The 27,849-nt window shown below is 41.4% G+C and overlaps 1 protein-coding gene and 2 non-coding genes across 3 annotated transcripts; 2 read left to right on the top strand and 1 right to left on the bottom strand.

Moving 5' to 3' along the window:
• The first annotated feature begins 9,834 nt into the window (after window positions 1–9,834).
• Window positions 9,835–9,941, top strand: LOC141588918 (small nucleolar RNA R71). The gene has a single exon (XR_012519884.1). It is a non-coding gene; the product is annotated as a small nucleolar RNA R71 (small nucleolar RNA).
• A 5,748-nt stretch (window positions 9,942–15,689) lies between these two features.
• Window positions 15,690–15,796, bottom strand: LOC141589458 (small nucleolar RNA R71). Its single transcript, XR_012520395.1, has one exon. It is a non-coding gene; the product is annotated as a small nucleolar RNA R71 (small nucleolar RNA).
• Window positions 15,797–18,007: 2,211 nt separating this feature from the next.
• Window positions 18,008–21,104, top strand: LOC141587972 (uncharacterized). Its single transcript, XM_074409433.1, has 3 exons — window positions 18,008–18,181; window positions 19,109–19,393; window positions 20,457–21,104. The coding sequence occupies exons 1-3, from the start codon at window positions 18,008–18,010 to the stop codon at window positions 21,102–21,104; spliced, it is 1,107 nt and encodes a 368-aa protein (XP_074265534.1).
• Window positions 21,105–27,849: the final 6,745 nt, after the last annotated feature.

Here is a 27,849-nt window from a genome sequence, read left to right as displayed (position 1 = left end):
TCATCAAATGTTGATGGAGATGGCTAAGATTCATGAGAAGTCATGAATGTACCACCTATGAATAAGCCCGCATAAGTTTGACTTTTAAGGAAACAATAATGAGCTCCAACTCAAAAAGGTGTAAATTGGCTAGAGGCCATTAATGCAAAATGGTTTCATGTATCATTACAAAGTTTTGGACTTAGGTTGATACCCCGATGGTGCTGTAACCATATAGAGTTTGGATTCTCCTAGCACATGTCAACATACATGAAATGAGATTTGACTGGTATACGTGAATAATATAGTTTTCCTTAACGGAAATATGCAATAAGTTGTGTCAGACACACCTTGAGATTCACATTATCAGAGTGTGCTAGGCAAGTGAGAAAGTTTTTGAAACGAGTATCCAGAGGTTGGAATTTTCGATCTCAATAAAATGATTCAGAAGTGTTTTGAATTATTTGAGATAACGGTAATTTTATATGTACACGAAAGTTATGGGAGTATAATTCTCTTTTATGGTTTGGTATGTTAATGACATACATATTAAGGAAACTACATTTTGTTGTCTCAATGAGACTTGCAAAGATGTTGTTTATGTACTCGTATTACGACTGGATACCAATCTGGTCTTGATGACTATATGGACAACATGAGAAATAATCATTGTAAGTTAGTTACATTGATATCAATTTCAAATAGACAAGTATGGTTCCTGATTGTAATCTGGACACATTTTGTTTAAATGAAAGTAATTGTGTGCTGAAATGGTTTCAAGTACGACGACACTATGACTAATTTTACAACTAAAATGAGTACTTTGTTCTTATGAAGCATCGAATAGAATGTGTGGTTTGGAAATCGAACATATACACAACTACATACTTGTTGCTTATGAAGAAACAAAGAGTACATTTGATTTAAGAATCAAACGTGTGTTATTGATTTTACTTTATTTAGATAAGGTAAATTAAACATATGTAAGATAATAATTGATTCAATGGTTGCATATCCCGTAGAAAACCTCTTTCGCAATTATAGTATGAAAATTCATAGCACTGCGATTTGTATAAGACGCATTAGCGAGTGGTCTTGATACTACCAAGAGGTCTTTATTTTAGTGGAAGGTTATGTTTGATATGATTGATACGTTTATATGACATGTTCTTTTATATGATAAAAGGTTGATTTTGCATTTAATTATCGTATAATTGAATGTTTGTCCTAAAATAGTATACATTGTTTAAACAAATCACCAAGTGCGTGACTTGGTTATGGAACTCTGTTTTGTAAGATAATGTATTTATATAAGTCTCTAATTAGGGCATAGTGAAAGGGACACTCATGCCTCATAATGAATAGTTGTGAGTTGGTTGATGACTACGTTCCGTAAGTCAGGATATTGAGATATCAAACCAGGCACATGGATACATGTTTGGAATATGTATTAGACTGACCCATCAAAGAACTTTGTTAAGGTTTCTCTTAGTGTCAACAAAGTTTCTTTCACCGTTTGGTAGTCTTTAAACTTGAGTCTTTGACTATTCTTTACATGTGAAGTGCTAGTTTTGACATCATCAAACGTCAACCGTGGATCGGTGGCTATAAAGGTGATGGTTGGACTTGTCATGTAATGTGTGACATGATGTGGTTAGACAAAATGGGATTTGCTCCTCCATTGAGAAAGAAGTTTATCATCTTCGGCCTCTCGAAGAGTGGGAATTGTATAAGTTCATAGCCATGCCCAGGCGAGGTGAAAGTCAGTCTCTGTTATAACAATTTAACTCGGAGATTCGAGAAAAGAGATAGATATTTATAGGGATGACAGTTCTCCTACCCTACTCTTATCTGAAGAGATAGAAGCAAAAAGATTATGGTGCCTTATAGGACATAAGTGCAAGTGGGAGACTGAAGGAGTTAGTGTGCCTATATGTTCTGAATATTGTATAACCGATTAATTCTATATGGCTACAATGTTCTGCTAGGAGCCGCTTGTAGTCTGAGTCCTAAATGAGTTAGGATTCGGGTAGTATTAATCGGTCCTACAGGGTCACACACTAGATGAGTTTTGGGCAATTATAATTAATATAGATTATTTAGTATAAAGGTAATAAGAATAATTATTCTATTAGACTTTCCTAATCCTAGATAGTCTAGGATTCTCCTTGAACTCCCTATATATGGAGTTATAAGAGGAAATGTTTGTATATCAGTTTTTCTGAAAGACAAAACATCAAGAGAGAAAGAAGAAAAAAAATCGCCCTTAAATTTGTACTAGCATACATACTCATATCGTGTGGATACCGGTAGAGGCGCAACACTTGGGGCGTTATTGTGAGACGGTCTCACAGATTATATATCTATTCAAGGAGCTGCGATTTGGGTTTTATTATACTTCTTATTATTAGCATATTATTGGAATTCTTCCGCTCCAAGTAAGTTTGCTAATCACCCCTTTTATTTAATCTTAATACTTAATATGCATGAGAGCTTGGGAATTCTGTAATTCAAATCTGTTTAAAATCGTTACAGAACCCTTCAATTATGACATAATAGAGATCACTAAATCCCAATATTTTATCACATCTAAATTACATAAAAACCTGAGCTCAGTAATAAAGACAAGTAAGATGGTGAAAAAAATCTAGACTACTTGTCATAAGCCCTTATGACAGGTTGAGGTCCATAAGCCTTCCTGACAGGTAACTTCCCCTCCTTCCCAAAAAGCCCTCCAGACAGGCTGAGGATAACATGCCTCTAATAGGCTGAGGGCCTTAAGCCCTCCTGACAGGCATCATCTTCACATGAAATAATTTCATATCAGGTACATAAGAAGAAAGATCAAGACAACCCGCTTCAAATTGCATATTCATTCACATCACGTGGTCGCCGAGTTAATGTACTCCAACATCTCTGGAAAAGCTAGAGGCTCGACGCTCGCCACCTCAATATCCTACCAAACTGAAGTGATTCATTATTCGTTAATCATTCATCATATCTATCAAAGACACGTAAATGGTAAATATGCTTACCACGATCGGGCAGTACGCTAGCCTCCGGTGAACAAACTCAGCGTACTCCGCACCAGGGAGAAGAAGGGCGTCACCACACGCGTTAGCCAGTCCGACTGCCCTCTCAGCCTCTAAAGGCTCCCTAAACATCGTCCATGGAGGGTCGATGGGAACCGTAAAAGTGTCATGAGAGAACTGCCGAGTCAAACGCTCACCCAAGTACCACACATGCCCCATGGGTGTCGTTAACAACAACCTACTCGAACTTCGGGGACGGAGAACCTCCCAGGGCCCAGACACTCACTAAAGCAAGAAAACGAGGGGTCATTCTTATGATCATCTCTAAATAAAGGAAAAATAAAATGAAGATCAAAGACACTTACGCTGTCTAACTTCAGGGCATTCACGCCCCTCCGACAAACATCATAAGAAGACCGCTATCTCTTATGACGACATACCACCCAGTCCCTCATGAAGGGGTACGCTCTCGGTACGTCCTCCGCCCTCGTGGGAGCAAAGCCAGGGAAGTAAGAGTACACCCACACCTGCAGGTAAAATAATAATGATTACAAATCGTTTTCTATAAAAATGATCTTTCATAATTTCAAGAAAGGTACATACCTCCAAGAGGAGTCTAGGACCGACAGTGGCAGGAGAAGTCCATGTTAGGTCACCTTCCTTACTTGTTCTTGAGCTTAAATGTAATGGATGATCCTCCAAATCTAAAATGTAGAGGTCCTCCTCTTGTTGCACCCAAGACAAATCCCTTAAACTAATATATTAACTAACTAGATTAATATAGTAGTATCTGATACCCGTCGTTGTGAGTACCAAAAATAAGATTTATAATTTCCTATTAAGACTAACCTAGGCTAGTGGTAACAGGGTCGAACCACAAGGAGGCGAATGTAATTAATAGCTGTCTAATTCTAGTCTAGGTAACGATTATGGGGGTTGAATTGATTTGGTGTATAGCTAAGAGTAATAAAAACAGTAAACTAAATAAATGGATTAAAATAGATAAAGAAGGGGTACTAGGATGGTCGGTTCGTTATAGCTTCGGCGGCAGCATACTAAATAGGTCCAAATCGAACACATGTGAGGCGGGAAAACAAGAGGTCCTCTCGGTCCACTCTTAACAGATAGCATCTTTCGATCTCGCTATAAGTCCCTAATATCACTAATACTGACTCTCGTCCTGAAAAGTGACTAATAATCTAAACTTTACCTATCTTTCGATCTCAGCACAGTTTAGTCATTTTAATTGGTGATCTAACAACTTTCCCTATCTTTCGATCTAATGGGCCAGTCATAAATTAAGCATCTAACTGGTCGCATGCATTCGATTCGTTAAATACAACATTAAAATCAATTAAAACGAAAGGTAACCTCAGGTGGTCATCGATCGACCGATTATGGCGATCGATCGATCGACAAGCGATTTCATCAAAATAATACTACGCCGCCTACGCCATAATTCCCCTACATCCTAGCACAATTGATTTAGCTACTCATGGCTATGGCAAAAATAACAATAATATTGACGATAAAGATTACTGAATTCATGCTAAAAATAGTAGAACAAACAATTAACATAAAGCGATAAAACGGTTTCGGGAACCTAACTAGCAATTCTATAGTAATAATGAAATAAGAGTGAATTCAAATAAGGCAGAAGAATACCGAGGTTGCATAGGAATGATTAAGAATAAGAACGAAATTCCAATGCTAAAACAATATTCCGAACCCTAATAAAAACTGAATGTTACTGTGTAAAACTTAGATAAAAATCGGATCCCTCAAACTGGTATTCTAAGTTACGTTATATAGCAAACATACGTAACACTTATTATCAAAACCTAAACTCAATGGGCTTGCGCTTCCTCGGTCTTTTAATTCTCGTCTGGGATAGAAGCTTAGTCGATCGACTAAGCATGGTGGTCGATCGACTGCTCTTCAGTGTACAGTAGCTTCTGGAACCCGCAGGTTGGTCGATCGACTGATGGTAGTGGTCGATTGACTGCTTGAGCTGATACTTGACTTCTATAATCTCGTGGATTTGTCTTTTGGGCTTTGAAATGCGCACCAAGCTTGTTCCTTAAGTGAATACTTCACGTCAATTGCAATGCAGGATAGTCGGGGACGGATTTAGCTCAATTTCCGTTGAATTCTTCACATTTCTGCAATAAAGTACAAAAACACGAAAGTAGACGGAAATGGGGGAAATGGTAGCTTAAACTACACAAACGAGCTCTGAAATGCGTGTAAAATGAGGTGCAAAACATCATATAAAAGACACGCATCAAACTTCCCCAAACCAAACCCTTGCTTGTCCCCAAGCAAGAACAAGACTCGATCTAATGACCTAATGGAACGAGTTCAATCTTAGAGCGAAATGCAATATGTAAAGCCTAAACCGATTTAACGCAATAACTAACAATCAATCAGTAATGCGAATCATGCAAACGAGTTATGAAGTCATTAAAAACTGCTGAACCGTCAACTGTAGAGACTTATCAAATTGGACTCTCACGGGTCGCTCATATCACTCAAATAAGCACAGGTGAATTGTGTAAAGATAGAAAGAATTCATTTGTAAAGACTCTCACCTAACTACGACCTATAAGAACATGCCTGCAATATAATATGAAAGTAATCTCTATGACCGTACATATGCATTCCAACTAACAAAAGACCATGACACATGCCGAGGTATATATGTGGATATGTGAGGTATGGGTAAGAAGAGGCAAAACATTTATGGAAAAGTGGAGGTACAGATGATCAAGCTAGTACCAAAATGGAACCATATGGCAACATCCAACTTCTTGCTCATAATCAAACGAAACGGTGCTATAGCAAGCACAAATCTCAGTCTCCAGTATAAAAGTAATCAACTAACTCCCCATAAGATATAGATGCAACATGGGAGCAAAAATCGCCATAAGATAAAGGATTGAATTATGCGAATTGATTTCTTTTTCTCTTCGAACCTCAGTCGATCGACCATAATTGGCAGTCGATCGACTGCTTTGAACAGTACAAAACTCTCTCTCTTTTTTTTCATTCTTTTCTTTTTCGAATCATTTTTCATCTCTTTTTTTTTCTTTTTATTTGTTTCTTTTCCTCCTTTAATCATTTTCCAACCATCATCTCAACAGAGCATATGCCACCAAAAACGAGTAACAATCCCAAGAACACAGACTACTAGCTTGACAAAGGCAGGCTAAGTGTAGGATGTAGTAAAAAGGACAAAAAGGATATTTTTGGCAGTGTGGAGCTTATGGGTAAAATGAGAAAAGGAAACTTCTACCACATGTGTCAACTAACCACAGACCGAATGCATACAGGTATTAAGAAGATTAAGTTCATATTTATGCACATTTATGAAACATGCCTCATAAGGAGTATTACTCACATTCCTAGATAAACTGGTTATGGATGACACCAGTTATAGGCTCTAATAACTCAGAAAATTTAGGTAGCTTGCCAAAATTCAAGTCAAGTCTCAAGTCTAGCAAGATATTTAATGAAAACTCGTGGATTATGCAAATGATTCTAATAATAACATGTTAATCAAGCAAGGCTTAGGCAAAAACAAATGCAGATGCAATATCATCCTTGAAATACTACCGTTCCGACTCGACCTATATGCTAAAATAAACGTGCAAATTTTTTGAAATTTTTGATTTTTTTTTGAATTTTGTATTTTTTGGTATACATATATAAAATGAAATAAACAATGCAAAACAGAATGTAAACGTGAATGCAAGCAAATGATATGCGACGCAAAACCCTTCCCCAAACCAAATCGCACAATGTCCCCATTGTGCAAAATCATGTAATGAAGAAAAGAGAAATGAGAATTTGCGAGAAAATAAACAAATAAAAATGACATGAAGTGGAGCTCGGGAACTCACAAGACTTTAAGCGCAGCAAAGGAAACCTCCCCAAACCAGCGTGAGCTAGGAGGTTTCAGTAGCCAGCAGTGCTACTAAGAAGTACCTGAAAAGACAAACAAAGTACCACGCATAAATCGAGAAAGACAATAATGAAGCGGTAAAATTGTGCACAATTGAGAAAATAGAAGAAATAAATAATTTGACGGAAGATAAAGTGGAGTAGAAAACTCCCTGAATTCCGCAAATCGAGCAAACATAGCAGGAGAGAGGTCGTAAACAGGTACAGCAGTGCAGGTCAGTCGATCGACCACATAGCTCAGTCGATCGACCGAGGTGAAAGGAACAGTAGCTCCTGGAAACTGCAGACTGGTCGATCGACTATATAGCCCAGTCGATCGACTGAAAATACTGCTGTAACTTCTTATTTCTTCGTATTTGCTCAATTACTTGAGCTAATGAGGTCTAAAAACCTGCAAGTGCACAATAATACGCGCCCAAAATTGCGCAAAATCCAAAATAAAGTCTAAAGCGTATAAAATCCTAAACAAGCAAAATAAAATGCGAAGTTTCGCGCACACAAAAGCAATAAAAAGTGTCTAACAAAAGCAAATAAAAAGTTTGGAAAACATGTGATCAACTAGTAGTTGATCAAGAATGGCCACGGAATGGCCCACTTCGTCGGCTTCTGGCTACTAGAGGTAGCCTCAACGGTGCTTATCTTATCAGCTACACCCTTCTTAGCTTCCACGTCCGTATGGCTCAACGGATCAACACTTTCATCATCTCCCCAGTCAATGACCTCTTCTTGCTCATCAAAGTCCAAGTCGGACTCCGTTACTTTGTCTGGCTCATCATCAACTTCCTCATCGGTGGCATAGCTAAGGCAACCAAGACCTCCTCGTGAAATGATTGGCTTCTTCGCAGCTAGAGTGACTGTCAGTTCTTCCTTCCCCAAACCAGCTCCTGCAGTATCAGAAATAGACAAATCTTCCTCCAATTTGCTCCCAATCTGGGGCGGAGGGGTTACAACAGGAATAGAGATAGGCATATCAGGAAGCACAAAGTACGATTTCTTGTCAGAAACCGTATTACAAGTCACAGGCCACATGGGGTCCTTTTTCTTAGCCGCCTGGGCAAAGACAATAGAATGCTTGCCCACTTTGAAGGTCAAGGTTCCTAGACCAACATCTATGACTACACCAGCAGTGTGCGGAAATGGCCTTCCCAAAATAATGGGAATATGGGCATCCTCAGGCATGTCAAGTACAACGAAGTCAACGGGGAAGAAAAACTTCCCTATTTGGACAGGGATGTCCTCTAAGACCCCTATTGGCTGGACCGCAGATCGGTCAGCCATCTGTACTGTCATGTCGGTCACTACGAACCTAGTCAATTTGAGCTTCCTAGCAAGACTCAGGGGCATTACACTTATACTAGCTCCTAAATCACATAATGCCTTCTCAATATAGAAGGTACCTATATTGCAAGGAACAGAAAAGCTACCCGGGTCCTCTAGCTTATGGGGTGCAGTGTGAGACAAATAAGAGCATGACTCTTTGGTTAATGCGACAGTATGCACATTTTCAAGTGACTTTTTCTTAGACAAGAGTTGTTTCATGAATTTAGTATAGGCAGGCACTTGATTAACTAACTCAAGAAAAGGCACTTGTACATTCAAGCTACGAATAAATTTTTCAAATTTATTGAAAGATACCTGTTCCTTCATCGGCACTAGTCTTTCCTGGATATGGGGTCAGAAGAAGTAGCTTAGCCCTCTCCTCTAAATCGCGCATGCCGTATCCGTGGACTTAGGGTGAAGTCCACTACTTTCTCCTTGTTGAAGCTTGAACCCTCTTCGGACCGTCTCAAATGTGAACCATTGATCGACATCGGTCGTACTTGAGCCGGACCGACCCATCAGCACTCGGTCTTTCCCCAATATTTTCGGGGTTGTCGTACCCAAAACAAATGATCCCTCAAGTTGTCGGGCATCGGAGGACGAAAAATCTCGCTATCGGAGCGATCTCGCGATCGACCGGTGATGTCGATCGATCGACCGAGATGAACAGACCAGAAGCTTCAGAACCCGCACTTCAGTCGATCGACCGGGTATGTCAGTCGATCGACTGGTATACCTGGTAGACGCCTTTTTCTTTCCTTTGCTCGTTCCAGCTTTGTTTTGACTCGGTTTTGCCTCATATTTTGCAGTGGCATCCTCGACCATAGTAGGCCCCTCCAGGGTAGACCCACTCCTCAAAGTTATGGCATTTAGGGTCTCTTTCTGGTCAGTTTGAGTCGGTAAGTGTCCCGGAGCTCGAGTGGTACTCTTGCTAGCCAATTGAGCAATTTGGCTCTCAAGCATCTTCATCCCGGCCTCTCTAGCTTGGGACTCCTTCAGCAATAAGTTCTTCAACTCGGTGAACTCGGAATTTTGGGATTGTTGCTGCTGCGGCACATAGGGAGGTTTTTGATATGGTTGTTTGTGTGGAGGCACATATGCTTGCTGCTGCTGTGGAGGTTGAGTCGGATTCAGGACATTCTGGCTACTCCACCTCAAGTTGGGGTGGACATTCAGCTTATAGTACGTGTTTGTCTGCCTATAATGTTGAAAGGCAGCACAAGACTCAAAGGGGACAGAACAATTCATATTTGTCAAACCTGGTGCATCCCTCCTTTAGAAGCTCCTCCCAATTCATATTTGTCAAACCTTGCAGTGAGAGCTTCTAGTGCAGCAACAGAGGAAGATTCAGCAGCTCTCCTCTGGTTTCCTCTCGAATTCCCATATTCAGCCTTATGAGTGGCCAAATCATCAATGATCTTCCACCCCTTAGTCTCTCCCATGTTCTCAAAGAATCGGCCATTGGTCGCACATCCAAAATAGCCCTCTCGATCGTCATACAAACCCATTATAGAACTGATTGCAAAGACTCCATTTTTCGAACCCATGGTGCGGTATGGTTCGCACCAGTTTCTTGAAACGGACCCATGCTTCATGAAAGTTCTCATCAGGCCCCTGTTTAAAGCTCGTGATCTGAGCTCTAATGGCATTGGTCTTCGAGGCAGAGAAGTACTTTTTGTAGAATGCCAAGGCCAAAGAATTCCAGTCGGTGATCCCATGAGCGGCTCGGTCCAGATCTCTATACCACTCCTTGCAAAGATCACGAAGGAGAAAATGAACATGGTCTCCTTGATCTGGTCTTGGGTCACACCGGCCGGCGGGGGTATAGAGCAGCAATAATCAATAAAAATCTCCATGTGCTTGGCTGCATCTTCATTTGCAGCTCCCCCGAACTGGTTTCTCTCAACCAGGTTAATATAGGAAGGCTTTGGCTCGAATTTTCTCGTCTCCCCAGGTAGTTCGAATCCCTTGAAGAGATTCGAAGCTGTCGGCTCTGAGTGACTAGCAATGGTTGCTTCTTCAGCCATGACTGGGATTTCTGGAGAAGTGACTGTCTCAGCTGAGGAAGTAGAGGCAGGAGATGTAGGTGGATCTCCTTCGAACAGAGCGTTCTCGTAGTAGCTTGACAGAGTACTCAGCTCTTCCTCTGTCGGTAATACCCTTTGTGATCGTCTCAACTCGCGCAAGGATTTCTCGATCTCAGGATTTAATGGTACTAGTTCACCACCCTGTGACTTGCGCATAAGAAGAAACTACAAAAAGAATATAAGAAAAGTTTAAGGAACGGAAGTCCCTTAAACTAAAGAAAGACTAAATTAAAACAACTGAAAATTAGAACAATTGCCTCCCCGGCAACGACGCCAAAATTTGATACCCGTCGTTGTGAGTACCAAAAATAAGATTTATAATTTCCTATTAAGACTAACCTAGGCTAGTGGTAACAAGGTCGAACCACAAGGAGGCGAATGTAATTAATAACTGTCTAATTCTAGTCTAGGTAACGATTGTGGGGGTTGAATTGATTTGGTCTATAGCTAAGAGTAATAAAAACAGTAAACTAAATAAACGGATTAAAATAGATAAAGAAGGGGTACTAGGATGGTCGGTTCGTTATAGCTTCGGCGACAGCATACTAAACAGGTCCAAATCGAACACATGTGAGGCGGGAGAACAAGAGGTCCTCTCGGTCCACTCTTAACAGATAGCATCTTTCGATCTCGCTATAAGTCCCTAATATCACTAATACTGACTCTCGTCCTGAAAAGTGACTAATAATCTAAACTTTACCTATCTTTCGATCTCAGCACAGTTTAGTCATTTTAATTGGTGATCTAACAACTTTCCCTATCTTTCGATCTAATGGGTCAGTCATAAATTAAGCATCTAACTGGTCGCATGCATTCGATTCGTTAAATACAACATTAAAATCAATTAAAACGAAAGGTAACCTCACGTGGTCAGTCGATCGACCAGTTATGGCAGTCGATCGACTGACACGCGATTTCAGTCTAAAATAATACTACGTCGCCTACGCCATAATTCCCCTACATCCTAGCACAATTGATTTAGATACTCATGGCTATGGCAAAAATAACAATAATATTGACGATAAAGATTACTGAATTCATGCTAAAAATAGTAGAACAAACAATTAACATAAAGCGATAAAACGGTTTCGGGAACCTAACTAGCAATTCTATACTAATAATGAAATAAGAGTGAATTCAAATAAGGCAGAAGAATACCGAGGTTGCAGAGGAATGATTAAGAATAAGAACGAAATTCCAATGCTAAAACAATATTCCGAACCCTAATAAAAACTGAATGTTACTGTGTAAAACTTAGATAAAAATCGGATCCCTCAAACTGGTGTTCTAAGTTACGTTATATAGCAAACATACGTAACACTTATTATCAAAACCTAAACTCAATGGGCTTGCGCTTCCTCGGTCTTTTAATTCTCGTCTGGGATAGCAGCTTAGTCGATCGACTAAGCATGGCGGTCGATCGACTGCTCTTCAGTGTACAGTAGCTTCTGGAACCCGCAGGTTGGTCGATCGACTGATGGTAGTGGTCGATCGACTGCTTGAGCTGATACTTGACTTCTATAATCTCGTGGATTTGTCTTTTGGGCTTTGAAATGCGCACCAAGCTCGTTCCTTAAGTGAATACTTCACGTCAATTGCAATGCAGGATAGTCGGGGACGGATTTAGCTCAATTTCCGTTGAATTCTTCACATTTCTGCAATAAAGTACAAAAACACGAAAGTAGACGGAAATGGGGGAAATGGTAGCTTAAACTACACAAACGAGCTCTGAAATGCGTGTAAAATGAGGTGCAAAACATCATATAAAAGACACGCATCAGTATCCTTAAAATGATTCTAATAATATTCTTATTACTACACTAGTAATCTAATATTGTGATTAGAATTTTGATGAACAATCTCTAATGTTTTCTAAAACAAGCTTTAGAGAGTTGTGAGAGAGATGAGCAATAATTGCATGTGAATGAATTATGAATAATGGAGTAGTGTAAAATGAGAACAAATTCTCATAATAATAGAGGAAGGGTCCGGGTAGAAGAGGCCAAATAATGGCATCTACTTTTGCTTTTTCTCTTCTCCAAATTGTAGGCATGTAAGGCTACTTAGTGTAGGTGTGTAAGCTAGTGTATGTTAGCCATGATTAGGTTATTTTCTTTCATAAAATAATTCACCCACTAATACCTTCCACCTCCATTATTTCGCTCACTTGTGTAAAATAGACCTCCATTTTATTTTATCAATTTGTCACTTGTCACACAATATGTCACATGTAGTATGTTACATGTTATTCATTAATTTAATGCATATTTATCAAATAAATATCATTATACACATTAATTAAATTCCATATGACAAATTGACTAGTGATTCTTGATCATATAAATAAAATGGGTCATATAATTATAATTCACGACATATTGTAATTATAATTAATCATTCATTCTTATCTCAATTGTTTCATAAACAATAATCATTTTTAGTAATAAAGTATCTTAATTACTAAAATAAATCTTGATTAATCTAATTACAATAAGATATAAATATTCTCTCTCACAATAGAATTGTTCAATTTTAAAGAATTGATTAACTTGTATCGTCATACAATTAATCAATTTGTCTATTAAGGAAATTGTCGTTTAGGTGTGACCTTAAGAGATCAATTGATCACCACCGTCAAACGACAATAATGTCAAACTCTAGTTAGCCAATCATTACTGATTAATGATAATCAGTCGACTATATAAATGAATCACCCCTTACGTATTCTTAATTTGATATTTAAACATGTGATCGCACTATTGTTGAGGACAAATACTCCAACAATCTCCCACTTGTCCGAGACAAGTGTGTGTCACCAATTCTCTTGTCCTATTACAATCTCCCACTCAATGCAAGGTGTCTCTGATATATGATTTATTTGCACCAAATTTCCCTTTTTCTTTTACGCATTCCGGCTCATATCGAGTCGGTTTTATATGTCTTACCTTGTATTTTGTGCCTAATCCCCGTACCTGTGATTTGGTGTATCCTCTTGCAGGAATCGAGTCGAGTATAGAGGAATTGGGGCAAGGAAGGCATTCCAATGCCTTTACATGAAGAAGAGGTGAAGAATGCTGAGAATTGTGTTCTGCCGGGCAGGCCGTGCCTGGTCCCTGCCACCCACCTACAGAACACCCCCCCACTATACCAAGAAAAAGGAAGAAGGATGCTGAAGGCTGTGTTCTGCCGGCAGGCCGGTAGCCGGTCCACCGGCAGAGCACAGCAGGAGGAATTTGATTGGATTTAGAAGCAAATTTTCATTTCGCCTCGCTACCGGTAGACACACCGGCAGCCGGCCAACCGGCAGAGCACATCACAAGGAAGAATTTGAAGACCTGAAGACAGTGTTCTGCCGGCAGGCCGGCAGTCGGTCCACCGGCAGAACACACTTGCCAGCTATTTCCAAACTTCAAGTTTATTTGACCTTGCTACCGGTAGGCGAACCGGCAACCGGTCCACCGGCAGAACGCAACAGCTGACGGATTTTGGGATTTTCTCCTCTTTTCTTCTTAATCTTATGAAAGACTATAAATACCCCCTCCCTTAACCATTTGTACACATAACCCTAGATCTGGAAACTTTCCCTAATTATTGTAATCTTTCCTTAATCAAGCTTTAATCTTTCCATAATTATTATTAATTACTTAGTAAAATTAGTTAGTATTAGTGATTATCAATTGTTTACACTTGGTTTTTGGGGATTGTATTGAGAGATTTTGGAGGATTTCCTTCATTTATTCAATTAAAGCAATCATCTTTACTCTTGTTGGTACATCTCTTCCCTTATTTACTTGCTTAATCAATTGTTTACATTTTATTTTGCCTTTTATAATTGTTGTATCTTTACCATGTCATCTCTATTTGTTATTGATTCTTTTCTATTTATTTGTTTGCACAATTTTGACATGAGTGAGTAGTAATCCTTCTAGGGTTTAGGGGGAGTCTAAATGAGATTATTGGGCATGATAGTTTGATTATTTTGAGTCTTTGGTGAAATATTTGTCTTTCTTAGCATTACATACAAGGTGTTTGATGATTTGTGTGATTGAGAACTTGTACTTTTTGTCTTAGTTGCTTAATTCCTCCATTAAATGAGAGTTTGTGGTGGTCTTGTTGTATGCTTAGAATGGTGTGTTGCTTAATGAGAGTTGGTAATCACCTTTAGGATATTCAAGAGATTGATTTACATCCTAGGATAAAGCCTCACCTTTGACTCCTTGAATCGACTTGTTTGACCCTTAAACCCATTTAGATGAACCCGAAAACCCTAGCCTTTAATCAATCGTATACACTTTCTCTTAATTGCTTGCATTAGTTACAACTAGTAGTTTAAACCAAACTCACCTCCTTACATTTTTGACTAGACTAGACTCCTATTTAGACTAAGTAGAAACCCCTCCATCCTCGTGTTCGACCCCGATTTACGCACTAAATTGGGTTATATTTTGTTGATGGTAAGAGACTTGACCCTATCACTAATTCTTGCACTTCAAATGGCGCCGTTGCCGGGGATGGCGTTAGGTTATATTTAGTTTATCAAGAGTCTTAGCTTTAGTCTTGTCTCACTTGTTAGTTTGTTTTAGTAGTTGTGTGTTTCATTGTAGAGTGTGTGATTTCTTGCCTTCCCCTTGTGTGTAAAGACACTAGGAAACTAACGGTTTATTGAGTGCATGCCTAGAAGGAACCACCAAGCTCTACTCTTCAATTCCGACCTCGATAGGCTTTTTAGGACCTTGAGGACAAGGACCCTTGATAGAGTTCGGAACCCTCCACGAGCAAACATTGATCAACCAAATTCACACACCCCACAAAACATTGATACCACATCCACACTTCAACCAAACATCACAATTGAGACTTTAATAGAGAACCCTTTTCATAACTTCCCTATTCCAAATAACCCACCTCAATCACCACCCCCTCATATACCAAATCCTTCACCACAAATGGCTATACGAGATCATAACCGGCCTAACCATAATGACTCATGTAACCCTATTAATTTTGGCACCTTGGCCCCAAACAACTTTGAAATGCATCCCGCCCAAGTCGGGTTGATTGAGAAGGATTTGTTCGGGGGGCATATTGAAGAGAATGCCCATGCTCACCTCCGGAAGTTTAAGAGGAAGGTTTCAATGATGAAAAAGAATGGGGTGTCCGAGGACACCTTGAGAACGATGTTGTTTCCGTTTTCATTGACGGGCAAGGCGGACCGGTGGTTGAACATTCACCCCCGGATACCTTCACGACATGGGATACCTTGGCTAAAGCATTGATGGCTAAATATTACCCTTCATCAAAGACCGCAATACTCCGTAATAAGATTCATACATTTCAACAAGAGGACGGGGAGTCTTTGGGTGAAGCTTGGGACCGATATCAAGACTTAATAGCAAGTTGTCCCCATCATGGAATACCGGAATGGTACGTCACTCAAACATTCTTTCAAACTTTGCTACCGAGGACTAAGGAGATGGTAAATGCCTCCGCGGGGGGAGGATTTGATCACTTGAATGATGAAGAGGGCACGACATTGATCAAGAAAATGGTAGATTCGAAAGCAAACCATGGTTCTAGAGGAAACATGCTAAGAAGGAATGGGAAGTTCCCTAAGGAAAACCCCTCCAACTCCGAAACAAATGCCAAGCTCGACCTACTCACAAAAAAATTTGAAAAGTTTCAAAGAAACCAAGTGCACCAAGCCGCGACCTCACATGGGCCACCCATGGAGGAAGTGGTTCAAGCTTCGAGTTGTGAGCTTTGTGGAGGGAGTGGTCATACCTATGACTTGTGTGACAACAACTATACCGGTGGCTATGAAGAGAATGTCCAAGATGTTAATGCTTTCCAAATCTATAACAACAATACAAGACCACCACGACCACCCTACAACAATCCCAATGTCTACAACCCAAACACCAACTTCTACCATCCCGGTTTGAGGAACCACCCCAATTTTAGCTACAAAAGTACCAATGTTCAAAACCCACAACACCTTTAACCACAAGCCCCAAATAATCCACCCGGTTTTTCTCAACAAAGGGGAACATTCCCCAACCAAAGGACTAATCCCGGAAATCAAAACCAATGGCCAAACAACAATAAAAACCAAAACTATGGTAACCAACCACAAGGGTACCAAGATTTTGGTGGAAATCAAAGCAACCAAGGGTTTTACCAAGGGAATCAAGTGAACCAATCAAACCAAGGATTTGGGCAAGGGTATGTTCAAGGGTTTCAAGAATAAGGTCAAGGATCAAACTTCAACAACAATGGTCCTAGAGCTAACTTCTAAGGGGGCAAAACAACAACCAAGGTTCCAACACTCGGTATGACTATGGGTTCACTCTACCCATAGCTAACCAAACTTATCAAGAACCCCAAGGTGAGCTCTCTCAAAATGAGCTTTTGAAGATGATAAAGAATACGCAACTTCAACATAGTCAAGAAATGGCTAATTTTGCCAAGGCAACCCAACAAGAACAAGCAAACTTGAGGGCTACCTTCCTTAAAGACATGAGAGAAATGGAATCAAGGATGGCCTCGCATGCTATGGCTAACCCTCAAAGGCCGCCCGGTGGTCTATTGGCCCGAGGACAAAGTTACAAGGACGCCTCAAATAGCCGCCATGCTCATGCGGTAGTGTTGAGGAGCGGTGTAGATCTTGAGGACCCCTACAAAGACCTTGAGTTGGAAGTTTATGAAGAGCCCAAGGGGAATGGGTTGGGAATGAATGGTGAAGAGGGAAGCTCACCAATGGTACCGTCAACTAGAGTTAGTGAAGATAAGAAGGGGAAAAAAGCTTGTGAAGATTCGTCAAGAAGTGGAATTCAAGTGGATAAGGATGTTGATGGATATGTGGAAGACCTCCCTTATGAGGAGGAAGCTATTGAAGAAGTACCTTTGCAACACTCTAGTAAGGTAACAAAGAATTTGGCTCCTCCAAAGGTATCTTCCAATTCTCAACTTGTTCCTAAAATTCCTTACCCCTCAAGAGCCATTAAGAGTAGGGAAAACCTTAAGTATGGCAAGTTTTGTGATATGCTTGAGAAACTTTAGGTTACCCTACTCTTTACGAAAGTGATTATGAACATGCCAACTTACTCAAAGTTTTTAAAATACATTTTGACCAAGAGAAGAGTCTTGGGTGACCAAGAAATAATGGCTATGGAAGAGGCATGTAGTGCTCATATCCTTAATAAAATGCCTACTAAACTTGGTGACACAGGAAGCTTTTAAATCCCATGTGTAGTTGGTGGTGTTCCTATATCAAGAGCTCTTTATGACTTGGGAGCAAGTGTAAGTGTTAATCCTTTGAAAGTTGCAAAGAGGATTAGCATTCAAAACCTTGCTCCCACCACCATGACTCTCCAATTGGCGGATAGGTCCGTCAAACGCCCTATGGGGGTGCTTGAAGACGTACCCGTCAAGGTTGGAAAGCTTTTAATCCCTACCGATTTTGTTGTCCTGGATATTCCGGAGGATAGCCATACCCCCATCATTCTTGGTAGGCCATTCTTGGCTACCAGAGGTGTGCTTATTGATGTTAAGAATGGGCGGCTAACCTTCCAAATTGAGGGTAACAACGTCGAGTTTAACCTACCGAATTTGATGAAAGGACCAAAGATGGAAAGGTTGAGCACTATTGAGTTGATTGATGAGGTAGTACATGAAGTAGCCCGTGAAGAAGCGGAGATGGAAGAGGTTTTTCAAATCTCCTTGCATGATGAGGCTATGAAGGAAGATCATGAAGTTGATGAGGAACTATTGAAGAAAGTGGAGGGTTTTCTCCCTCCAAAGGTATAACTCAAACCCCTACCCCCCTCACTCAAGTATGCTTTTCTTGATGAAGGGGAGGCTTACCCGGTGATCATAAATGCTAACCTAAGTGAGCCCTAAGAAAAGAAGCTTTTGCAAATCTTGAGAACTCATAGAGGGGCACTTGGGTATAGCATTGATGACATCAAGGGTTTAAGCCCGAGTTTGTGCATGCATAGAATTGTTTTGGAAGAGGGAAGTCAACCCAATGTAGATGGTCTTAGGAGGATAAACCCTAAAATAGCCGAGGTAGTTAAAAATGAAGTGTTGAAGTTACTTGAGGCCGGGATTATCTATCAAATTACCGATAGCAAGTGGGTTAGTCCGGTTTATGTGGTACCGAAGAAGGGGGAGGGGAGTACAAATGGTTGAACCAGAGGATAAGACCACCCTACCTACTAGACCGGTGACCGGATGGCGCATGTTTATTGACTATAGGAAACTTAATGCCGCCACCCTTAAAGACCATTTCCCGATTCCCTTTATAGACCAAATGCTTGAGAGACTCGCGGGCCATGCATACTATTGCTTTCTAGATGGTTACTCCGGGTTCTTCCAAATTCCCATCCACCCGGATGACCAAGAGAAGACAACCTTCACTTGTCCAATAGGAGTCTATGCTTATCATAGGATGCCATTCGGGCTTTGCAATGCGCCCGACACCTTTCAAAGGTGCATGATGGCAATCTTTTCGGACTTTCTAGAGAAAAGCATGGAAGTTTTCATGGACGACTTTAGTGTCCATGGGGACTCGTTTGATCATGGTCTTGAAAACTTGACTAATGTGTTGAAGAGATGTGAGGAGCACAACCTCGTCCTTAATTGGGAAAAATGCCATTTTATGGTAGAGGAAGGGGTTATACTCGGTCACGTTTTCTCTAGTAGGGGTATTGAGGTTGATGGTGCTAGGTTGCCGTTATAGAGAACTTGTCACCTCCTTCCAATGTAAAGGGAGTGAGAAGTTTTCTAGGCCACGCCGGATTCTATAGGCGTTTCATTAAAGATTTTTCAAAGATAGCAAAACCATTGACTTCATTACTCCTCAAAGATGCCCCCTTTGTGTTTGATGAATCTTGTCTTGAGGCTTTTCATAGGTTGAAGAGAGCATTGGTGACGGCCCCAACAATCCGCGCCCCGGATTGGAGCCTTCCCTTTGAGATAATGTGCGATGCTTCGGAGTTCGCGGTTGGTGCGGTACTTGGGCAAATGGTGGATAGGAAGCATCATGTGATATATTATATAAGTAAGATCCTTGACCAAACACAATGCGGGTATTCTACAACCGAGAAGGAAGTGCTAGCAATTGTTCATGCCGTGGAAAAGTTTCGACAATACCTTGTTGGGTCCAAGGTGGTGGTTTACTCCGACCACACCGCCTTGAGACAATTGATGGTGAAGAAAGATGCTAAACCCCGACTTTTGAGATGGGTACTACTCCTTCAAGAATTCGATCTAGAGATTAAAGACAAGCAGGGATCCGAAAACCTTGTTGCGGATCATCTATCGAGGTTAACTAAAGAGTCCCTAGGGGATAAAGACGATGGGGTCCCCATTGATGAATGGTTGCCCGACGATTCTATCCTTGCTATTACCCATTCCACCCCATTGGTATGTGGATATAGCCAATTTCTTGAGTTCTAGCTTTATCCCCGAAGAATTTGATAACCAAGCTAGGAAGAAGTTGAGATATGAATCAAAGAGATATGCGTGGGAGGACCCTTACCTCTATAGAAGGTGCAATGATGGGATTTACCGGAGATGTGTCTCTCAAGAAGAAGGCCGTGCAATTCTCCAAGCTTGCCATGCTACCACTTATGGGGGGCACTTGTCCACATCTAGGACCCAAACTCGGGTTCTTCATTGTGGCTTCTATTGGCCCTATCTATTCAAAGATGCATATGCCATGGTACACTCTTGTGATTCTTGTCAAAGAAGAGGTAATATTGGAAGGAGAGATGAGATGCCATTGAACAACATTTTGGAAGTTGAGCTTTTCGATGTGTGGGGTGTGGATTTCATGGGATCATTCCTATCTTCATTTGGCAACTAATATATATTAGGTGCGGTAGACTATGTGTCCAAGTGGATCAAAATAATCGCCGCCCCTACCAATGACTCAAAGGTCGTCTCCAAGCTTTTCAAAGACTATATTTCCCCCCGTTTTGGAGTACCCCGGGCCGTTATTAGTGATGGTGGGTCACATTTCATCAACCGCAGCATCTATGCACTCCTCAAGAAGTACGGTGTCCGGCATAAGGTAGCTCTTGCTTACCACCCCCAAACCAACGGGCAACTGGAAGTCTCCAATAGACAAATCAAAGCTATATTGGAGCGGGTTGTGAACAAGTCTAGGAAGGATTGGTGTGCTAAGCTCAATGATGTGTTGTGGGCTCTAAGGACCGCATACAAGACCCCAATCGGCACTACTCCTTACCGATTGGTCTATGGTAAATCTTGTCACCTACCTCTCGAGTTGGAACACAAAGCAAGATGGGCCCTCAAAGAGCTCAACTATGACTTAGATGTCGCAGGAAACAAAAGGTTTCTTCAACTCAATGAACTTGACGAGTTGAGGATGGATGCTTATGAAAGTGCAAGACTTTACAAGGAAAGGACCAAGAAATGGCATGACTCGAAAATTACAAGAAAGGAGATCGTTGTAGGTGACAAGGTACTACTTTTTAACTCCCGTTTTCAACTATTTCCCGGAAAGTTGAGGTCTCGATGGTCGGGACCATTTGAGGTAGTCACCGTGTTTCCCTGCAGTTCCTTTGAGTTGAAGAATGACAAAGGAGAGTGTTTCAAAGTGAATGGTCGCCGAGTCAAGTACTTCTATGAAGGTCTTCCCATTGAGACCCGTAATGAAGTTGCTTTGGAAGATCCCCCGTCCTTGGGGGATAAATGATCCCAAAAATCGAGCAAGCATCGATTTGGTGGAGTTCCACAAGAACCACCATTTGTATATATCATGCATTTTAGGTAGACAATGAGAGCTTTGGAGTCATATTTTGTCCACTTTGGATTGGTGACGGAAGTCGTATTTGAAGAAAACAAGCATTATTTTCGTTTGACCCGAAATCGCGACATGATGCGTCGACGTAGTTTTGGAAAACACGAATCCCAAGGTCAACGAAAAGTCTCGAATTTCGAGTTTGTGAAAATTGAACAAGTTGAATGAAAATTGTTGAAAAAGAGCTGAATGTTGGGTTCTGCCGGTAGGCCGGCAGCCGGTGCCCCTACCGGCACCGAAACCAAATTATTTTGAAGAAAAGTGAAGGAGGGATGTGTTATGCCGGTAGGCCGGCAGCCGGCTCACCGGCAGGGAACACATAATATAGCTGAAAAATTGAAGAATTGCTGTAGGGAGTGTGTTCTGCCGGCAGGCCGGCAGCCGGCCCGCCGGCTGGACACACACAAGGTTGTTGTGAAGGCTGAGAAAATGAGTGGAGTAGTGTTCTGCCGGTAGGCCGGCAGCCGGCTCACCGGAAGGACACACCTGTCAAAGAAAATTGGAAATGAGGAGAGTGTTCTATCGGTGGACCGGCAGCCGGTTCGTCCACCGGTAGCGAGAACAAAATTTTTGGAGGAAAAATTCGAAAAAATAGAAAAAGGGGGGTGTGCTCAGCCGGCAGACCGGCTGCCGGTTCGCATACCGGCACAACGCACACAACAGAACCGATAAACACAAAAGAACCCCTAACTCCTTCATTTTCATCGACACATTTCTCCTTCATTTCCCTTTCATTTCTCATCAAAATACACCCTAACTCTCTCATATCCCAACCAATCTTCCACCTACCTTCACTAAACTCCCTCTAATCTTCACAATGGCGGGAAGGAGAACAAGAGCCGATGTCGCAAGGGACCAAGCGGAGTTAATTGCACGAGCCGCCACCGACACCAATCCCGACCCAGATTTTCCGACGGTGGAATTTGCCACCCAAACTCAAAAGGGTAAGTTTATTCTATTTAAAAATCGTCCCCTAACCCCCACTAAGTTTCTTCATCATCCGTCCTTATCGGCCCTCAGGTTAGCTAGGGAAACGGAAGCTCTCTTTACCGGGGTAGGAATGAGGGGAATGTACACAATGCATGAATATTTACCTCCGACTCACTTGGGAATTCTTGAGTAGTTTGCGGATTAGCAAGCACCGACAAACAAATATGGTGGCTACCCTTAGTTTCCGTCTTATGAACCGGGACCACACAATTTCATTGAGCCGGTTGGCTAATATGTTTGGGTTAGAAAATGCCGCATCACATAACTCACCCGCTACTTTTCATTATTCCCGAGTTTGGAAGGCAATTTCCGGTTTAGAGGATAAGGTTGGGGTAAAAAGGGCCGGAATTAGTTGCCACAACCCCGTCATTCGGGTGTGGCATCGATTTATGGGATACACTGTTCTTGCGGTGGATGAGCCATGGGTATTTCGGACCAATGAACTTGAAATTTTGGGGTCCTATTTGTTTACAAAACCCACCGCCTTCAAGATTAATGTGGCTCACCACCTTGCCATTCATTTATCAAAAATTGCCAATTCTCCAGGGCAAAAAGTCCCAATCCATGTGGGTGGCATCATCACCCGTATTGCTCGAAATTTGGACCATCCGGTAGACCTTTCTACCATGAATTGGATACCCTGGGAGACCTATTTGACCAAACGCTACTTGGCCAACAACCTTGAGTGGCTTAAGGTCAACTTCGTTGATGATAAAGAGTATTGGCAAATTAACTACAAGAATTTAATCCCGCTTCCCAATGTCACCGCCATTAAAATTGAGAAAGACAAGGAAGAATACCTCCTCCCGATTGAAGCGCAGGTATCCACCGACCAACCTCCTCCTAATGTTTCACGTGTGTATTCAAGAGATCGTAGAGTGGACACTCCTTCCTCCCTCCAATACACCATGCCACAAACTCACCAACCCCCACCATGGCAATTTCAACCCGGTGAGGGGTCCTCCTCGAGCCAACCTTCCTACCCTCCCTTACCACCTTCCCTTACCGAGTGGATGGAGAGGATGGACATTGCCACGGCAAAGGCCGCGAGTGAGAGGGATGTATTGGGGCGGAAATTGGACCGCATATATTATGACCAATCCACCGGTTCCTACCCGATCTACGACGACTTTTGTAGATGGGACTACATCCCCTTTGATGCCCCACACCCTTCCTACTTTACTTGGCCCGACGCGAACTACCCTAAGGACGGGACGATGGTTCACGGAGGTCTTAACCTCCAATCGGACTACTTCTCCGCCCCCATTTTCCCCCTAGGCCTGAGTATCAACCGGAGGGGCATGACGCCCATTGGGTGGGGGGCATCCGCCCCTTCTTTGCTAGTGACGTGGGTGGTACGGGGTCCGGTGGGGCCTTCATGAGAGATACTTCTACGGGAGGTGATGGCGGTGTGATGATGATGAGTGGGGACTTTACGAGAGGTCTCATGGGCGGCGGTAGTGGAGGTGACCTCACCTTCAACCCCGATGACTTGATTCACGGCTCCGAGTATAGTACCAGAGAGAATGATGATGATGATGATATGGACTCCTAGTCCCGAGGGGCCGAGTTGGTGGCCCAACCTCCTCCCTAATCAATCCAAAATAACAAGTATGATCTCTCCCTTAATCCAAATTCTCTCATTCATGTTTAATTTTTTGCATGCATTTAGTTAGAAATTCACATAGTTGCATTCATCTAGGATTGCATTAGATTTCAAATTTGTAATATATTGTCACATTTAGACATTGCATTCACTTAGTATACCTTGCATTGTAATTTAAATGTTGCATATAGAATAAACCATGCATTGCATTCCTATCTTAAAATCACAAAAAAAAATTAAAAAATGACAAAAACCAACAAAAACATGTTCTTTTAATTCTCTAAATGCCCCCCCATGTCTATAAATAAGTGTGGGGAGGGCCTAACAAAAAAAAAACAAAAACATGCATTTTCATTTTTAATTTCCTCCACACATTTATTTTCATTTGGAACTCATGTAAATAAATAAGTGTGGGGAGGAAATTCATATATTCAAAAACACAAAAATATGTCCTTTTAATTTTCAAAAACAAAAATACCAAAAATATATTATTTTTATTTTCAAAAAAATCAAAAATGCAAAAATATGTTCTTTTCTTTTTCTTATTCACTCCCTATGCTTTTGTCCATTGAGGACAATGTACATCTCAAGTGTGGGGAGGAAAATATCTACTCTTGTGAATATTTGTTTATATTTGTAAATAATTTAAAAATTTGATAAAATTTCAAAAAAAAAATGCCTAAAAATTAAAAAATTTCAAAAAAATTTATAAAAACATTGCATTGTATATATATGTTGTTTGTTGGCTAACCTTTGGCATAGACATCAACCATTTGAGGCAAAAAGGAGACTAGAAGACCGCTTGGTATACACGTTCCTATCTCTTTCTCCTTTTCCATTCTCTCTCTTTTTATATTGTTGTATAATATGGAGGAGGACGGGTTTTTGTGCCTTGGATGTTCCTTTGGGGAACTGTTGGATAATTGGTGATTGATGTGCTGTTAGGTTTAGTTGACTTTTTGCATGTTTCTATCCTTGTTATGTTCAATTCTCGCATGCATATGTTCTTGTATATACATGTTTTTTCAATTTGAAGTCTCGCATCCGTTTGTAAATAAATGTTGTGCATGAACATGGTCTAGGAAGGGAACCAAGTACCCCCATGATGAGTTATTGTGTCCAATTGTGCCTTTCCCCTCCCCGTGACTCGCACCCGTGACCTCTTAGTTAGCCGAGGGAGGCGGGCTTGACCAATGAGTTTAGACCGATCTTGTGAGACCTAGGGCCGTAGACTAGACCTTAGGCTCGACTTAGCTACTCAAAGGAAAAGGTAGAGCCTCCTAGGGCGGGTACATTCATACTCCGCCCTCATCTAGGTTTGAGAGTAGGTCTCCTCGCGAGGCGTGTCACATCAAGACGCATAAGTGTGTCATTTTGTCTTTAGACCGTGAAATTGCATTACATTTTTGTGCACATGATATGAAGGAAAATCAGTTTGTATGAACCTCACATAGCCAAATAGCCTTGTTTTGTCCCTTCCATTATCTCCCTTTTTGTTTCACCCCCTTTGAGCTTTAGCCTTTCCATTTGGCAAACCCACCAAAATAGCTATATTCCATAACCACCCATCCTTGAGCAAGAATTGGTCGGTTTTGTAGTTGTGTTATAGGAGGAGATTTGGGTCGTAATAGTGGATAGTGTACATATCCACTTGGGTCGGAATTCGGTATATATTCGCCATTGTATATAAATAAGAGGTTTTGAAAAAGAAATGAAAAACAAAATAGAAAAGTGAAAAAGTTATGAAAAATCCAATAAAATGAGTCATGCGTGTTGTATATATTTGTTGTCAAGAAAAGAAAAAGGCAAGCAACACCCCTCCTCATCATTAAACGGGGTAGAAAAATCCGTTGCTAAATAAAAGGGCAAATTGATGTTTTTCCAAAATGAGTCGGGTTTACACATTTTTTGCATGGCTTGGGAAACCGAGCCTTTGTTACGGTGTAGACGTTGCCATTTGTTGAAATAAGAGGAGTACTTTTGAGTTTTTCCAATTTGAGTTGGGTTTATGCAATTTTTGCATAGTCTTGGTGATCCATGCTATGTTAGGGCATAGACGTGTCTCATGTGTTGCAATAAGAAATGGGTTACGATGTGTCGGCAATTTTTTACTCGAACTCCACATATCCAAACGGTGCTTGCACCAATCCCGTTTTGACCTACTCCCTAGCCCCGTTATAACCCTTGCTTCGTATTGTGTGAACTTTACTATTGTTTGCATTTCATTGGACATAGGACGATCTTACACATTAGATTGCGGGCACGTTTTCGCTAGTCGAGTTAGGAGAGTGATTTCGGTTACTAATTATCACAAAAATCACCTTACTCTTTCAATGAGGGACGAGTGAAAACCGTGAGGATGTCGTTGCCTAGGTCCCCTTAGTCATGGGTCTTTGGGTTGAATCTCGTGTCGGTTTAGTAATTCTCGGTGGACTTGCCTACTGCCCCTTACCCCGCTCTTGAATTTGTTTCTCGAGCATTGGTCACATTAGGGTTGCTTGAGCCACGCTTAGGGGGTTGGCACCTCCATCTGAACTTCTGAGACGGTATTCCCGACCATGACCATGTTTTGTTGCTTGAAAACCCGGCCACTTAGATGAGGAAAGTGGACCATTTTTTAAGATGCATTCTATTGCTTGATTACGTGCTTTCATGATAGATGCATCACCATTTTTGTAGCAAGACCCAACTTGCCTTGCAATAGGGCAATTTCCCCTCATGAGTGTCAAATTGTGAGTTGAAGGGGCGTTGAGTGCGCTAATACTCGATCGGCTTAGGTAGTAGCTTAGTTGAGTGATGCTTATATTGTGCACCCACTCTCCATATATATTCTAGTAGTGACTTGTACATTGATTTTGGACTTACTCGAGGACGAGTAAGGTTTAAGTGTGGAGAGGTTTGATAGATGATTTATTTGCAACAAATTTCCCTTTTTCTTTTACGCATTCCGGCTCATATCGAGTCGGTTTTATATGCCTTTCCTTGTATTTTGTGCCCAATCCCCGTACCCGTGATTTGGTGTATCCTCTTGCAGGAATCGAGTCGAGTATAGAGAAATTGGGGCAAGGAAGGCATTCCAATGCCTTTACACGAAGAAGAGGTGAAAAATGTTGAGAATTATGTTCTGCCGGCAGACCGACAGCCGGTCTGGCCACGGCATAACACCCCCCCTCCCCACTATGCCAAGAAAAAGGAAGAAGTATGCTGAAGGCTGTGTTCTGCCGGCAGGCCGACAGCCGGTCCACCGACAGAGCACAGTAGGAGGAATTTGATTGGAGTTAGAAGCAAATTTTCATTCGGCCTCGCTACCGGTAGACACACCGGCAGCCGGCCAACCGGCAGAGCACATCACAAGGAAGAATTTGAAGATCTGAAGACAGTGTTCTGCCGGCAGGCCGGCAGCCGGTCCACCGGCAGAACACACTTGCCAGCTATTTCCAAACTTCAAGTTTATTTGACCTTGCTGCCAGTAGGCGAACCGGCAGCCGGTCCACCGGCAGAACGCAACAGCTGACGGATTTTGGGCTTTTCTCCTCTTTTCTCCTCTTTTCTTCTTAATCTTATGAAAGACTATAAATACCCCCTCCCTTAACCATTTGTACAGATAACCCTAGATTTGGAAAATTTCCAATAATTATTGTAATTGATACGGCCGTTATGTACCAAAAATAAATACCTAAGTTACTACTAACAGAAGTCAGCGGTAAGTAGGGTCGATCTCCACAGGGAGGTTATTTTGCTAATTATCTGTTTAACTCGGTCTGTCTAATGTCACAATGTGGGGGTTTTGATTATTTTAACTAAACTAATAAGAAGGTAAGAGAGAGATAAACGCAAGAAATTAACAGTAAGAGAAGGGGATATGCTAGGAGTCGGTCTACCGTGGCAGCTACACTATCGGGTCAACTGAGTCGATTAAACTATTGATAAGAAGAGCTATGGTCATCACCTTTCGGTCCTTAAACCGCCCTAGGGTCTCCTAACTTAGCTTTCGCCCTAATTAGGTATCACCTATTGTAATTAAGCAAGCCTTCCCTTCCAATC

This window comes from Silene latifolia, chromosome 6 (assembly GCF_048544455.1).
Source record: "Silene latifolia isolate original U9 population chromosome 6, ASM4854445v1, whole genome shotgun sequence".
In the NCBI taxonomy this organism is placed as follows: Eukaryota; Viridiplantae; Streptophyta; class Magnoliopsida; order Caryophyllales; family Caryophyllaceae; genus Silene; species Silene latifolia.
This window is presented reverse-complemented; position numbering and strand designations above follow the sequence as displayed.